General features: G+C 41.1%; 2 protein-coding genes and 1 non-coding gene across 11 annotated transcripts in view; 1 reads left to right on the top strand and 2 right to left on the bottom strand.

The window, feature by feature from the left end:
• Positions 1–9556, bottom strand: part of DRAM1 (DNA damage regulated autophagy modulator 1) — a 123284-nt gene extending 113728 nt beyond the window's left edge. For all 9 annotated transcript variants that reach the window (XM_064491650.1, XM_064491652.1, XM_064491653.1 and 6 more), the window contains exon 1: positions 9419–9556. In XM_064491650.1, coding sequence (XP_064347720.1) covers positions 9419–9549 — 131 coding nt within the window. In that variant the 5' untranslated portion in view covers positions 9550–9556. The remainder of the gene's footprint in view (positions 1–9418) is intronic.
• Positions 629–791, bottom strand: LOC116156598 (U1 spliceosomal RNA). The gene has a single exon (XR_004140448.1). It is a non-coding gene; the product is annotated as a U1 spliceosomal RNA (small nuclear RNA).
• A 473-nt stretch (positions 9557–10029) lies between the features above and the next one.
• The window catches only part of GNPTAB (N-acetylglucosamine-1-phosphate transferase subunits alpha and beta), an 83370-nt gene continuing 76162 nt past the window's right edge, over positions 10030–17237 (top strand). The window contains exons 1-2 of the mRNA XM_064491647.1: positions 10030–10166; positions 10441–10608. Of these exons, the coding sequence (XP_064347717.1) occupies positions 10573–10608 (36 nt within the window). The 5' untranslated portion in view covers positions 10030–10166; positions 10441–10572. The remainder of the gene's footprint in view (positions 10167–10440; positions 10609–17237) is intronic.

Raw genomic sequence — 17237 nt, 5'->3', positions numbered from 1 at the left:
ATGTTATGGGTACACAGCTGCTTCTAATAAGGGTAGGTTGTGCCTAGGAAATCAGTTTACATCTATATTTACTGTGTTTACATTTCTACAAGTTTTGTTCATTGTGGAAAATTCCAAATTGTTTATTTAACATCTTCCTCTGAACTAATTTATGATGTTGAGCCAGTACGTAATCACTTGATGCTCAAAGGAATAGAGACAACACAAACAAGATGTGCATAATATAAGCTTGGTAGACTGCTGTTCTTTACATCATTGGATACATGTGATTGCATTATTCTAAATCCTGGAGTCACAGTTTATTGGGAGGACTGAGATGCTGACAGTATGCAGAATTATCTGTGTGCTCACACTGGGGTTTATTAGATTGCCCTAAAATCCTAGGCCCATTGCTTGGAAGATTAGTCAGGACTTAGAACCTAAAAACACTTAATGCACCAGTAAAAGGAAACCATTACTTCCTTTGTCTCCATGTTTAAATATATAATTTAAAATAAATATGATAATAAAAAGTCATTACATTTGATTACTTTAAATTATTAGGGCTGAGTTTTTGGCAGCTTCACTTGGTGATTATTCTAGAGTGGGTGGCACCCTATAGCTACAGCAACTTTTTTTTTTTTTTCTTTAGGGGAAAGTGCGAATGCAGTCCCCCAATACCACAAATGATTCAGTCAAGTTTCCCACATTGGGGAAATCGCAGGGGTCAGCACATCCAGAGTTCAATGGATAAGCCTTGCCCTGGGAAAACCACCTTAGTGATCATGTTATCTCCTCTACCAGGCAAGTATGCAACTATCTTTTTTATTGAAGTATAGTTGATATACAATATTATAGTCAACTGTTTGAAACATAAAAAGAATTCCTTAGCCATAAATGCAAACAATTTGCTCTTTTCTCACTCTATCCACATGAAATCGCCCTCTGTCAATCCAAGCTCCCTCTTTGTTCACTCATACAACATTATTAAAATATTGTTAAGCACCTCCTGTGTGTTGGGAACTGTGCTAAGTGATGATACAAGATGACAAGATACTTCACAACCTTCAAGAATTATAGTATCTAACAAAAGATTCCTTGATTCAACATATAGTTACTGATTGCCTTCTATGTAACAGGCAATTTTGTAGGCAAGGTGAAGCCAATGGTAAGTAAAACAGAAAAAGCTCCTTCTCTGTGGAATTACATTCCTGTAGGGGCCAATAGAAGTAGTCTGGGAGTGATGAATGCTGTGAGGAAAAGGAAAGCTGGATAAGACGACAGAGAGAGATAGGTGAGCCGCCCACTCAAGACTGAGTAGTCTGGGAAGGGTGCTTGAACAGAGAGGACTAAATGAAGTGGAATATTTGGGCCAGGAAAATTACAAGCAGAGGGAAGAGCCAAGTCAAAGGCCAGAAGGTGGCAATATATTAAAAAAAACTGCAAGGAAGGAGGCGTGGCTGGAGGAGAGTAAGCAAGGACCTGTGTGCACAGATGGGAGGGTTCATGGAGAGTCTCCCAGGTCATGGCAAGGATTCTGAGTGTTACTGTAAGTAGGATGGGAAGCCGCTGAGGACTGAGAGCAGGGAAGTGATATGAAGTTGATTGATGATTTTAAAGGATGTTGCAAAAAGACTGTGGAGAGGCAGGCATGGACCAGGGAGACTTAGGAAGCTATTTCAGTAGTTTATCAAGAGATGACAGTAGCTTCAACCAGATGGTAATGAAGAGGGAAGCATAAGAGGTCAGATTTCAACTTTTTTTTTTTTTGGAGTCTGTAGAAAACAATCCCTTCTTGGACTACAGCTGCTAACATTAAAAAAGGAAAAAAAATTAACATATTCTCTGTGCTTACACTTGGCCAGGTACATCTTATTTGGTCTTCACAACATTATAAGGAAGGTACTTATTATGATCATCTTAAAGGTGAGGACACTGAGTCTTAGAAAAGTAACTTGTCCAAGGTCACAGAGATAGTAAATGGTATAAAAAATAAAATAGTATAAAAAACCATCCATCTAGAGCTGTCAGTGGACACAATTTAGAACTCATTTCTGTTGTGCTGTATTATATTTCTTTTTATGATAACATATCTCTTCCATGTGAGTTTACAGAACTGTGTTATCTACAACTGGGTCTGCACCAGCAATCCCTTCTGGAGCCATTGGTAAGTTGTCCTTGGTATGCAGTAAGTCTACAATGCATGTTCTTGATGGACTGAAATGCAATTACTGTCAGGGAAAGAGGACTCTTCAATGGAGCACTCCTTTTTTTAAGTTGAAATTGAGCACTTATGTTTAAAAGTTGTCAGCCCTGCATTAATCAAGACTTTTGAGCAATATTGTACTGCCCTTTTAAAAGTAGGAATACCAGGAAAAAACCATTTAACTCAGTGGAAAAAAAAAAAGAATCCTATGTAATCAAATGACAGTGGAAATTTTAAATTAAACAGAGGAGAACTTGAATGTATTTACAGTTGACTCAAGCCAAACAACACTACATCAATCACTTCAAACTTTGGAGCTGCAAAAATTGGGGATCTTCCACTTTCTTATTATGCTTTCCTTAGAATTATCTAATTTGGGCAAAGCTTTTTTGAAGCAAATGTCAAACTACAAAATTATTATTTCAAGGATGATACTGTTCTAGCGGAAAGTTTTACATGGCATGCCTACCTTTTCATTCTTATGATACTGTGGCTTAGAGATACTGTAGGTAACAATCGCTGCACTATAGAGACTGAAGAGTCATTAACTACGTGTCAGAATATGTGACTCTATACAGAGACACCATTATCTGACTGTTTATTATCCCGGACCCCATTGATACAGCTGAGAAAGGAAGCAAAAGTCACCATTGCCTGAAATTCAATGTAGATAGTAATCAAACAGGTTGGGTTAAGCAGGAAGTCATCAAAAAGTATATGGATACACTGCATACATTCACGTGCTTACTTATTGATGTAGGACAAGGCCATTACATGAGTACCAGTCTCACCGTATGTCTTCCTGGCATACAAGCCACATCTACTGTGAATGATCTCATTCCAGTTTTGATTTCTTTAAAGTGGAGGGATATCTTAAAGACAACTTTGAGGCAATTTGTGCAGAATCCTTCTAGCTTTTTATCAGTTTTTGGTAAATCTTTACATTTGTCATAACCACTACTAAACAGACCACAATTTTGGACAACTTATCTCCTGACTCTTTCCAAAGCATTCAACTGAGTTTTCTTAGCAATTACAGTTCCCTTTTTGCATTCATGGACCAAATAGTTCATGTATGTTGAGATAATCACAATTACAGTAGAGAAAATACAACCGGCATAGACACCTTTGGGAACGGACACAGCTGGCATTTGATAAGGGGACAAAGAAAGAAACAGGTGAGAGAAAAGAGCAAGCAGCAAGGGGAGGGGCCCCCTCTGAGAGAGGTTTCCAGGGACCACCAGCTTCCTCAGTGTCTTCTTCAGAGAATGAGGTTATCAGTTAACACAACAAGTTAAGTCGAGGTTAGTTAAGAAAGCTTCTGCTTATTCTCAAACTGATCACTTATAAAATTAGCCCTCAACCAAATGTTCTTTCCTACTTAACACTAGCATCAGATCAATGTGGACTGGTATCTTGATAATACTAATAACAAATGCTTACAGAGAACTTATTATATTCTTGGACCAGGGTGTTAATGAGTTCTAAGTGAGTTCACATGTTAATTTGTAAGGGCGTTCTATTATTGATCCACAGAGATGCAGAAGGAAGTAACTTGTCCAAACTCCCACAGCTGGGGCACATGGTGGAGTTGCATTCTAACCAATGTTGCCTGCTCCAAAGTTGTTCCCTTCTCTATCACAGTATGTTCCCTCTTAGTATGATTATCAAATGCTGTAAATATTCAACAGTGTAAGTCAAACTGACTGCAAAGTGAAGGTGCAAATCTGGTAAAACATGGAGAATTGCATGAAGTCAACAGAAAGGATGTTGAATAACAGCTGGAAACACAATGATGTTAATGAACAGTGAACACTGGCAGAATCAGTTAAAAATTGAAGAGAGGCTGACAAGATAATTAAAACAGGTCCATCTGCCATAAATTACCTTAGTATTCACGCAACATTTACCAAGCACCTACTATGTGTCTGGCACTGTCATACATGCTGGGGATGCAGCAGTGAACCCTGAATCTCCACCTTCATGGAACTTGTGTTTTATCTGAGTGATGACAGTAAAAAAGATCAGTATCCTCACACATGGAGTAAGATTGATCATAGCGAAAACTGAAGTCATAAAACATTTCTGCAAAATGAGCCTCTTCCTATCCCCTTTCAAAACACAAATGTAAAATCAAGAACTTTATAACATAATCATAACACTCTATTGGAAAAAGTTTGTACCCTTCCCTTAAAAAATCAGCAACTGAATAATTTTAAGATTTTTGTTCATTCTAAGGATTTTGTCTTTTCATTTGGTTTTGTTCATTATGAGTGTTCACTATAATGAATTTTGTTCATTATAAGCATTAGCACATAGTTGTGATTATAATCTAAATTTTGTGATTGTTAAAGATAAAATAACTTCCCTAATTTTTAGATTCATTTTCAGAGTTAAAGACCCAACCTCTTTTATTTTGTTTACTACACCATTTTGGTCCCCTTTTAAGGTGGCTTAATTCTAGGTGACCCAGTTTTCTGCCATTAATCACTGAGCAGGGTGTGTGGTCATGAGGAGAAACAATGGGAAAGGCCAAAGACAGCAATGGACCCAACTAACACAGCTTGCCCAAATGGTAAGACGAGGCTAGTAAAAAGCAACCATGATGTGCAGAATCGGCAAAACTTTAAAAGGGCCACAGAATATTCTAGAAGCATGAGATCCAAGCCAAAGAGAATATATAAAAGAGAATGGCTTAACAGCTGCCAGAATTTGGTAAGTAAAGTTGTTTCAAGATCACCTGAGGGATTTGGTCATGGAAGAAATATAAGAAACTATAACAAAGCATGATTGTACCTAACAATATGGGTGTAAAAATGTAAAGTAATACTCTGAGGTTGATTTTTATTTGTCCTTGGTTTGACATCCTGGTAACAATAGTTTCATAACACAGAAACATCACTCTGTGCCATTCCCACTTGTTAAATTTGGTGGCTGTTTGAATTCCTATACTTCTAATTTTAATTTTCTGATAGGAAACCCATCCATTTAGCTAAAAATAAATTCATGCAAAAAAATATGCCAAGTTTAGAAGATGTTTCTGTATTATTTTTTTCTTTTTTTAAATGAAGATACTGGAGATTGAACCCAGTACCTCCTGCACGCTAAGCATGCTATTTACCACTGAGCTACACCCACCCCTCTCTGTATTATTTTTTACAGCTGCAAGTAAATCTACAATTATCTTACATACAAATGTATATATTCCCCCTCCCTGCAACCAATAGTAGAATATTTGTTCTGCATCTTGCTTTTCTCCATATAACAGTGTATTGGAAATTTTATACAAAGTATTCTATGTATAGAGAGCGTTCCTTTGAGGTATTCATGGATAAATATATTTATTTAACCAGTCTCCTACTGATGGACATTTGTACTGTTTCCAACCTTTTGTTACCAAAAGCAATTCTATGTGTAAACTTATAGATACATATTTTTGTCTTTTTGATAGATAATGCTAAAGCCCCTCCACAGAGATTGATCGAATCAATTTACATTCCCATCAGCAACATGTGATAGCCTGTTTCCCCAAACTCTCCCCAATAGAATGTGTGATCAAACATTTGGGTTTCTGCCAATCCAACAGATGAAAAGTGAGAGTTAATTTGAATTTTTATTCTGCTCATGAGGTTGAGTGTATTTCCATATGTCTAAGAGCTATTTGCCCATTTATCCAATATACTAAAGAATAACAGTGTTACAAGAAAATATGGGAGTAGGGGGATAGGGTATATAGCTCAGCGGTAGAATGTGTGCTTAGCATGCACAAGGTCCTGGGTTCAATCCCCAGTACCTCCATTAAAAACATTTTTTTAAATAAATAAAAGCCTAATTACTAGCTCCCCCCACCAATTTTTTTTAAAAAAGTATCTGATAAGGGGGCTGAGTTTGAATGTCTTACTGGAGAGGGGTCCTTCCATGGTTCTGGATCTTATTTATAATGCAATGGCTGGTGGTGATCATTTTGTAATACAGAATCACTATGTTGTGCACCAGGAACTAACACTGTGTTGTAGACCAATTATACTTCAAAAACAAACAAACTCACAGGAAAAGAGATCAGATTTGTGGTTACCAGAAGTAGGGATGGGGAGAGTGGGACTTGGATGAAAGCAGTCAAGAGGTACAAACTTCTGGTGGTAAGATAATTAAGTGCTAGGGATGTAAAGTACAACATGAGTAATATAATGAACATTGCTGTGTGTTATGTAAGAAAGTCGTTAAATCCTAAGAGCTCTAACCACAAGGAAAAAAATATCTCCTTTTTTTTTTATTTTTGTATCTACAGGAGATGATGGATGGTCACTAAACTTATCGTGGTACTCATTTCATGATGTACATAAGTCAAATCATTAAACTTATACAGTGCTGTATGTCATTTATATCTCAACCAAACTGGAAGATAAATAAGTGAATTTTAAAAATGCAATGGTTCCTTTTTGTAACTTTTTTTTATTGAGTTATAGTCATTTTTACAATGTTGTCTCAAATTCCAGTGTAGAGTACAATTTTTCAGTTATACATGAGCATACATATATTCATTGTCACATTTTTTTTTTCACTGTGAGCTACAAAAATGCAATGGTTCTTATTTAAAGTGTTCAACATTGTTTAAAAAAAATCACAACATCAGATTGGTTGAACAATGTCTTCATGTAAAAGGGTGCTCACCCTAAACATGTCCAGATCACTGACCACCTTATCAAGCCTTCCCTCAAGGGATCTGCCCTGCCCGAGAGGGAAGAGTAACAATACCCATAGTGAGCACCCAAGAAATATTAATTCAACAAATACTAGCAGCCTTCATGGATCTTACATTCCAGCAAGGGAAGACAGATATTCAACCTAATAAACAAGTAGATCACAAGGCTTGTTAGAAGGTGATAAGTGCTATGGTGAACAATCAGATTGGATGGGGGAAGCACTAGGGTGCCATTTTAAATAAGGCCACCAGAGCAGGCCTCACGGAGATAATACCCGAACAAAGAGGGAGGTAAGGGAGAAAGGCTGGTGATATCTGGAGAAAGAGCATTCTGGCAGAGGAACAGCCAGTGCAAAAGCCAGGAGGAGGCCGTGTGCCTGATGTGCTCAAGACACAGACAGGAAGGAGGCCAAGGAGGCCGGAGGGAAGTGGAGGGAGTGGGAGCAAGGGAGAATAGGAGGCCTGGACAAAGATGAGCTACAGGAGTAAGGCTCAACAGGGCTGGGCCAAATGGACAAATCCGAGAGTTAATCCTGTCACATCCAGATGTCTTGTTCTAATCTATGTCTGGCCCTGGCCTCAATGACTTAGTTTTCTAGGAGGGGCAGAGGCAATCCAGTGCCAGCCACTCAGGTAGTCAGAGAGAGCCGACAGCCTAAAGGCCTCAGGCACGCTTAGGCAAACTGTCATGTGTTTATTGTTTGTAGGCTGAAGACTCCTGGCAACAAGGGGACAATCTCGAGGATTTTACTCCTGTAATTCTGCCTCTTCCTGAAAGCCTCCTTTCCTTACTAAATTTACCACATCTTCCTTGGAATGTCTGTGACTTGAGCATCTCACAAGTGGTTCATCTTGTCAGCTCATTCCCCCATCTCGGAATGTCTTTCATTTTAAGCTCACCTGAGGGTGGTATTAATTGCAGCTACATCAGACACTTCTACAAAGACTACTCTGCCTCTGATCGCCTGGCCAATTTGCTTATCAGTATTTTCTGTCTCCCATCTTCAGATTGGTGACAAACACAGCTACTACTTTCTTAGTAAAGAGAGGGAGAACTCTTTACTTGTTACACAAGTCTAAGAGGATCTATCCTACTTCGGAATCCAGAGAAGGGAAACAATGGCACTTGGGGCTGAGATGAGCCACGAGACACCAAGCCCAGGTTTCTGCAGGGGCACCAGGTGAGATGGGGAAGCCTGGATGCATGGGACACCTCGTCTTGCATGGGCAAAACCACCACCATTACTACTGTTTTGCTGCTGTGTATTATTCTCCATATTGCTCACTTTCTTGCTTCTTTAAACTCTTGTCCCCTCTTGCTTTACCTTTGTTTCCCCTTCCTCACCTACAAAAGACATTCTAGAACATTGCTCACCAGGCAGAATGGCTGCAGGAGGAAGTGGCCCTACAATCTCTGCAATCATTAAGCAGTTGACTTGGGTGTCACCAACTTTATCATCCCTTTGCCAGACAATACAGATCCGGGGAGTGGAGGGGTGACACCACTTCGATGAGGATGGATCCCTGTTAATGTTTAAGGAATGCTATGGCCATGGGGAAGGCACAGATCTGGGAGCCCTATGAAGAGTATCTGGACTTGTGTCTTGGGGACTGATGAAGTGACCCTCAAGAAAGGTGGGGAACAATGCTTACTGTATAGCACAGGGAAGCATATTTAATATCTTGTAATAACCTAAATGGAAAATAATCTGAAATAGATTTATATATATATATATATATAAACTGAATCACTTTGCTGTACACCTGAAACATCGTAAATCAACTATACTTCAATTTAAAAAAAAAGGTGGATGACAAAACTCATGAAAAATGAAATAGTATAATGACAGTACAAAAGATGTCACCCATTGTTGACAATTTGAGGGCACAGTACCCAGAGGGATCTTGGGCAGCTGCATCCAAGAGAGCTTAAATCTGTCTCCCAAAGACCTCGGGGTGGCATAGTGTTGCTTTTGCCGTAGGACAAATCTGGATGTGTGTTCTGCTTCCACCATTTCCTAGCTGTGACATCAGTGTCACATTGACGATATTTCAACATCTACTTAAGCTTAGTTTTCTTGCAAGGAAAATGAACCAGACAACCACTTTACGAGGATGATCGGAGGATGCTGGTAAACGGAAGTGAAGTATGTTTAGCACACATCTGGATCTGCCTCTTACACACTCAACAAGTGGCATCCATCAGGATCCATCCTTGTTTCAATGTCGCCAAAGAAGCGTCTTTCAGAGATTCTGTTCCATACCCAGTCTGAAAGTTCTACTGTCTATCCTGTACCTGTACCCCTCCTGATGCCACTCTGTTCAGTGCTCAGGGTAAAATCAGGTGCTCAGCTCCTACCTCCTGCCTCCCTGAACATCCCGGGCCGCCAGGAGCACCCTCTCCTGGTTGTTGGTCCTCGATCTTTTCGCAGGACGCCCCAGCGGGGTCTGGACCCCTTGCCTCCGCATCAGAGCTCTCCCCTGTGGTGCCTCTGCCCGGTCCCAGTCCTGCCTCCCACCCGGCTCCTCACCTGATGTACGGGAGGAAGGGGTTGACGTGCCCGGAGAGCACAGCGACCACGTAGGAGATGATGAAGGCGGCGGACGACCAGGTCACCAAGAGGAAGGGGACGAAGGCCATTCCCTTCAGAAAGCACAGCATCGCGCTGCCGCGGGGAGGGCGCCGCGCTCCGCGCTGCGGGGAGGCGAGGGCTGCGCACGTGCCGGTCCGCCGGGCTGCGGCCACGGCGCACACAGCCGCGGGCGGCCGGCTGGGAGGCTCCGCGACGGCGGGGCAGGCCCGGCCCGGGAGGGAGGGGAAGCGCGGAGAGCGGAGCGAGGCGGCAGGCGGTGAGGCGGCGGCCCCGGGGTGGGTGGGGCGCGGGCGGCCCGGGCTTGTTGCGAAACAGTGAAGTCACAAAGCGGCGGCCCGGCCGCCGTGCAGGCGCGCGGCGACCTCCCCTCGGACCCGACGCTGGGGCTGCGGGGCCGCGGGGTCCGGCTCCTTTCGCTTTTGGTTCGGCCTCCGGGCTGGGGGCGGCTCCCGGGACGCGCGGGCGAGGATGCCTGCCCGGCCGCCCTGGCTCTTGCTCAACTCCAGAGAAATGGATTAACTCCTCTCGGCCCCACCTTCCCTCAGGGTTTCCGGGGTACCAGGCCTCGAACCCCGACGGCTTCCTCCCCGTGGCCTCGCCGTCCGCCTGGGGACAGCCACCCCATCCCGCCGCGCTGTGGCTGCGGCTCCTGATCCGGCTCCTGGGCTCCGGGCAGAAGTGTTCGGTGAGGTTCGCCAGGCCACGGGGCGTGGATGTGGCACCCACCTGGAGGGTGTCTACCTGAAAACCAAGAGAGTGTAAAGAGGGGGAGTGGCGGAAGCCGGGCCCGGTGGTGCGGGCAGAGGCGCGGGCGGGGTGGAGGCGGGAGAGCACTGAGCTCTGGCTGAGCCTGGACGGCCCCAGTGCTGCCCACAGTTCTGCTTCCCCCACCCCCAAGCCCTACAGCAGACTTTTTGTTTCCTAGAAACTAAGTTTCCCTTTCTTCTCGCACGGATCAGGGTTAGCACAAGCGTCGAGCCACGACCTAAAATGACTAATGGTGACTTGATAAAGTTCAAACCCTGCAAAAGGGATTCGTGTTCTGGAGGAGCTTGAAAGCGTGATTTTGAAGTAGAGTCTGCGCCCAAAGTATGTGGCCGAGATCATTGGGTCATTGGAAACCAAAGGTGGGTTTGTTTCAGCCCCGTAAACGTTTCCTGGGTGCCACACCCTGCTAGAAAACAAGATTACAAAGATTAATTGTTCCTTGGGGTCTAGGAAACTGATGTTATCAAAATAAAATACAATTGTACAGAATATTAAATAAATGTATATATATGTATATTAAATACATGTATATTTAATAGAGATCTGCACAGAGCTGAGAGGCAGGTCCCAGTACTCCTATGAAGAACCAGAGAAGTTTTCCTAACGATGATATTAGAGTTTTTGAAGTTTTCTTTGCTCTCCAGGCAAAGAAAAGTGAGACTAGAGTTCCAGTCCAAGGAAACAGCAGGAGAAAATGCATAGATGGCAAATTGCTTGTTTTTCTGGAACTAGAAAAGCAGTGCAGTGTAAGGCAGAGAGGACACATCACCTGAGCCCTGCCAAGAATCTTGTTTGTTTTTGGTTTTGTTAGCGAGGAGAGCAGGAACACGGACAAACTTGTATTTCTGACCACTGTGGCTGGCGGGGGGGGGGGGGGGGGTGTGACCATCATATCCAATAAAGCAGAAGCTTTTAATCAAGCTTTAAAAAAAAATCACAAAAGCTGTCACGCGTATTGAGCCATCGTATGTGTCTACCTAGGTTTCTGTGCTCTGAAAACCCATCCTCTTCCCTCGTCTTCCTTCCTTTCCCCATCCCCGCCCATTTCTCTACTCTACAGCTGATCTGATTTTAAAAAACCCTCCCTGAGGCAGAGGAATTATGACATCAAATGGAATTCATTTGACCACTTTATCTTTCTGCTTTGTGTAATTCCCTTAAGCAATCCAATTGGCTAATCACTTTTAACACCAACATACAAGAGTTGTCTGACTGTAAAGGCAGTAAGAATTTTGTTGTGTAAAAGAAGTATGTGTATGTGTGTATATTTATAATAGGTGTATAAGTGTAACCGTCTATGGGTACATAAGTGTCACGCGCTGAGGAGAAAGCACAGTGCTGCTCTCCCTTGGAAAAGCTTTCCAGGCCATAGATCTTATAACACCCATTACCTGGAATAGCGAAGTTTATATAAGAAATGCAAAAGTCCTGAAAAACAACCTTACTGGTGAAGGAAACCAGGATATGTCACCCTAAAATATGCCTCTTTGACATACTGTTTTGATCTGAAGGCAATTAAGAAGCAGGAAAAGCTCTCCCTACCCTCTGCCTTTCTGTCTAAAGGCAGGATATAAATTTCCTTTACTGGAGGGCGTTCTAGACTCAGACCTAAAGATGGCATCAGAGGAATCTGCAAACAAATGTCATTTCATTCTTTATCCCCCATATATTAATATTCCCACAGTTTCCCACCCTTGGAAGCCTAGAATCATTTTCCTTTGTCCCGTCATTTCTGTACAGATGTATCGTTTCTCTGTTAAGATACTATATACACCCAAGTTCTAGCCACCTCTTTGAGTTACTCATCCAGGAATTTCTCTCATGTATATTTGAGATATACATCATAATAAACATCTCTTTATTTTTCTCTTCATCTGTTTTTGTTAACAGAGACCCCAGCTGAGGACTTATAAGAGTAGAAGAAAAAATTTTTTTTCTTTCCCGACGTTGGGTACCCTTAGGATATATAGTAAATGTGTGCTTTTCCCCCCTTAAGTTGATTCCCGACTTTCCTTCTGTCAAGGAAGTCACAGTGTCTCAAAGTAAGTGTCTCAGTGGACTGTCCTTTTGAGAATGATTCTTCCTTGGTGACCATTATTTAGTGAAAGGCAGTATGCTTCTGATCTAAATCCTTACATCAGAGCTCAAGTATCATCCCCTTTTTATGGATGAGGAAACCAAAGCTCAAGGTTGTGCTGCTAATGAATAGAGGTGCAGAATTTGAATCTAGATCTAACTCAAAAGACTAACACTAACCGGTGTGCGAGCTCACACTTCTAATTCCTCAAACTCCAGAACTACAGAAGGAAATTCCTTAAAATATATATATAGTTATATTATTTTAAAATTTTTGTATGTATGTGTATTTATGCATGGATGTATTTATGCATTTTGAAAAACATCATATATAATAACATAAACAACTGAGAAGCAGACATAAGTCCCTGCCAAGAGGTCAACGTTCTCAACTTCCCAATTTCTGTTTGGTCCTTTCTCATAGAAATATTCAAAATTAAATTGTAGTTACAAATTTGTAGGTTGATTACTTTTATGTATCAAATATCTACTCCATGTTGTTAGTCTTCAAGTTACCACTTTCACTCAGTATTCACCCACTGAATTAATGAACTGTAATTCATTTCACTGCCCTCAATGTTAAACATTTATGATTATCCAGATAGTTCTCTATTTTAAATAACATTCTACAAGCATCTCAGCTTTTTCTGCATTTCTTTTCCTTTAGATAAATCAATTTCATTGCTCCCAATAACTGGAGTGGTGCAGTTTCATTACCTATCACCTCCACATCTGCTTTCTTAATGTTATCTACTACAGGAGCTATAAAACACTGTGGTTTTAACTTAATAATTCTTTTTAAAGCTATCAATCCCTTATTTCATTGTTGTAAAATAGATCCCTAGTTACCCAGCACAGCATCCATCTTCCCTTTCTCCTTAGTAATAAATTCCCACTTCAGAGTGGACACATTCTGCCCTATACAAAAGGATCAGCTTAATCAGCTTCCCTTGCAGCTAGGGGTGGCCATGTGACTTGTTTCTGACCTATGGCATGTAGGAAGAATCCTAATGTGATATAAGAAGGCTGCTTAAGGGAAGATGGAACCTGATGGAATGGCTGGACTCCAGCAGATGTATTGGAGTACGCAGTAACTGACCTTGAGGAGAGAGGCCATGAGCGAGGATAGTGAAACAAAGAGGTAGGTACATAGTCCCTAATGGCATCATGGAGCTGCTAGGGCAGCCCTGGATTGCCTAACTTTGGGCTTCCTTTATGTGAAAAAGAAATACACTTCCACTTTCTTAAACGCTATTATTTGGGGAGTTTTCTCTACAATGTAGCCACAACTAATATAGTTGACCCTTGAACAATGTGGGGGCTGAGGACGCCAGCACTACTGCCAGGAGAAAATCTGCATGTAACTTTATAGTTGGCCCTCCATATCTGTGGTTCAGTATCAGTGGGTTCAGCCTGTCTTGGATCATGCAGGACTGCAGCACATATTTATTGGAAAAAATCTGCATATATGTAGACTGGCGCAGTTCAAACCCATGTTGTTCAAGGGTCAACTGCACTTCCTAAATTAGTTGTTTTACTGCATCTCCTTTATGATGTCTCTAAATCCCAGGTACCCAGTTGTTTGATGGGCCATTTTCCTAGAAAATTGAGTATAAATTCAGTTTTCTAAATACCACCTTTGAAATACTTTAATGAATTTTCATAAGTCACCCCTTCACGTATCCCTTTTGTAAATCTGGATTTGCATGTGTTAAATTTGCTTAAAAGCCTTGCTTATTTCTTCTCCTAGGTCATGTTAATTTTACAAACTCAACCTGCAGTCTTTGTGTTCTCCTCTTAAAGTGTGTTTTTACATACCTGGAGTTCCCACTTTAAGACATCATGTTGTTATCCTAGATCAGTTGTGAGACACAGTACTTGAAAAATTCTCTTTAGAAATAATTTTAAGTGTTGAATGATATTTCTCCAAAGATGATTTTGTTTACTTCATGTTGGCACTGAAGACACTTGTTATTTACCATCATCTGGACCTTATTTTAGGGCTTGAGGTTTTCTATGTCCCCCAGATACCTTGCAACCAGACTTAATGGTGTGTATGAGGGCTAGGTATTTCTTCTTCACCCTTACTTTGGCCCCACTGCCCTGGCCTCGAGAGCTTAAATCCCCTTTCCCTACTTATAAGGTAGCTGAAAGCCGTGTGCAGCAGCCTTTCCTCACTAGCTGATGCGCCTGACCAAATACAGCCCCATAGCTAAGCTCACTCCTCTGGATTTCTTTCTTTCTTTTTTTTTTTTTTTTTTTTTTGAGATCTTGGCCCAGTAACTCCACATCCTTTGGTTAAATCTGATGCTTTTAAGATGTTTTCATATTTCCCAAGATTTTTCAGTTATCTGAATTTCCTAGTCCAACATTATTAGAAGCAGAAACTGGAGCCTTGCATTGATACATTTCTTTTATTAGGATAAACTGTCATGTTTTTTGCAAAAGCAACTTTTTAAAATTTATAGTTTCAGTCACTTGTCATTACTCAGCTCTTTAATTACCAGATAAGAGTGTACAAAAATTAGCACTGCTAATTCCATTTCCCTACCATTCTTTACTTATTTTGTATGTTTTTATTCACAGGCAGTAAAAACAAAACAAAACAAAACAAAAAAACCCAATTATTTCTCTTTTCTAGAAGCTGCAGTATCACTTCTTTGTGAATGTGGACTGAACTAGTGAATTCTGAAGACTAGAGTATGGAAAGGAAATAGATACCTTTACAGAGGAGAAATCTGGCAGACACCACCTTAACCAGATGATCAGTTAACATCACCAGTAATAAACTGATATTCTGTATATTGATATCATAATATGATATTATGAGAAAGTATTTCACCTCTGTGGTATTTTGCCCAAAGCCCATACCCCAAGTCTAATCATGAGAAAACAAGACAAAGACAAATTGAAGGCCATTCTATAAAATACTTGATTATTACTTTCAAAAGTATCAATGTCATGAGAAACAAGGAATTATTGAGAAACTGTCATAGACTAGAGGGGACAAAGGAAACATGGTATCTAAATGCAATATAGTGTCCCAGACTGGATCCTGGAACAGAAAAAGGACCATGGTGGAAAAACTAGTGAAATCTGAATAAAGCCTATTGCTTAGTTAATGATAATGTGCCAAAGTTAATTTCTTAGTTTTGAAAAATGTACCATGGTTATATAAGGTGTTAATATTAGGAAAAACTGAGTCAAGGTATGCTATCTTTGCAACTTTTCTATAAATCTAAAATTAATCCAAAATGTTTTTTAAAACTCAATAAGATTTCATATTTAAAATCTCATTCTTCATTAGTCACCTTCTGATAACCCTATTACTTTTCTCAATTACATTGTGGAAATAGAAAACATACATTATGCCTAGATGTTCACCTATAATGAAAGATTCCTGCTCCTTTTCCATTGTCCAGTTCTTGCCAGGAAGCGGTTTCTCAGGCAGGGACTTCATTTCCTCCTGGAAGGATCAGGACTGGTTCCTGCCAGTGGAAGTTGTGAGTCACTTCCCAGTGTGGGTGGTGAAAAAGTGGGTATGCTGCCTTCACTTTCTTCTCCTGTTAGCTGGCTGGATGCCAGTGCCCAGGATGACCTTAGTCACTTGTTATGGATAGAAACAGTCAACCTTTGTCCCTGAACAACTTTGTGCAGCAAAGCATTCCATCCAAACCCCAGTCTCCAGCCATTAAGAAACACTGGTTCTCATAAATGAGAAACTAAAGCCTTTGAGATTTCTGGGTTTATCTGCTACAGCAGATCACATTTCTCAGTATATACATATACTTAACTTGATTCTCCCACCTTGTCTAACTCATCTGAACTGGGCTGACTTCACATGGTATCTCTAGATTCCCAGAGAGGGTCAGGCAGAGATTAACAAACATTGCTATGAACAAAAAATACAGGAGAGCTAAAATCAATAAGAGATGATTGTAATTCAGTACATTTAAAATCAAATCAAAATAGCGTATTTTTCAACAAATGGCAGGGCTGAGGGATCATTCCACCCAAGAGGATGTCGCCATCCTTCCTCTTCCAAGAGTCCTCTGAAACAGACAAGCAAATTTATCTGAGTAAATGTGTGTAACCACTGCCCTGAAAAAAATGGCTCACATACTAATGTGTACTATCCCTTTAAAAAGCACCGTGTATACATTCTACTCTTCCTTTTATGATTCAGAAGAAACTTAAAGCATGCTCTTGGGGTTAGGGGTTAAGTAGAATCTCTTCTCTATAGTCCTCCTTCTGGCAAAGGGTCATTGTCATCATGGGGATGTCATGACGCAGGGTGTTGGTCACCATTCGAATGGCATATCCCGTGTGTGTGTGTGTGTGTGTGTGTGTGTGTGTGTGTGTGTGTGTGTGTGTGTGTGTGTGTACAGTGAGCCAATTTTTCTGGTGCCTAAGCTATACTCACTTGTACATAATTAACCTTTAAAGATACAGTGTTTTCTTTTAGATTGTTCATCTGGCAAAATTTCTTCAGGATATTCTCCTAGGATACCTAGAAAGGGTGCTCTTTCTGCTTTGTTTACTACTCTGTTTCCAGGCTGGGAGCAGTGCTTTGACTTAGGTGCTTAATAAACACTTGCCTAATGTATTCACCTCAGCAGTGACCTTCAGGAAATCTCCCCTGACACTCCCGAGGGCTGACCTCTGCCACTTCTCTGCATCCAGAAGCCTCCTGGGCTACTTCTGTTCCCTACTTCACGATTTAACTTCGCAGCCTACCCACTAGACGCTCAAGTCTGTGAGCAGGAACTGAACCTCCTGTATTTGTATCTCCAATGCAAGCACTATGTTTTGTGCTGGTCAATAACCAGTGTGGTCTGATTGGCTCTTGTGGTTATTAGGATTGCAAGACGCCCATCAGCAATAGCCATCAGGAAATGTTGAAAAGATAAGG

This window comes from Camelus dromedarius, chromosome 11, assembly GCF_036321535.1.
Source record: "Camelus dromedarius isolate mCamDro1 chromosome 11, mCamDro1.pat, whole genome shotgun sequence".
Lineage (NCBI taxonomy): Eukaryota > Metazoa > Chordata > Mammalia > Artiodactyla > Camelidae > Camelus > Camelus dromedarius.
The sequence above is the reverse complement of the archived record's forward strand: the minus strand, read 5'-3'. Positions and strand labels throughout refer to the sequence as shown.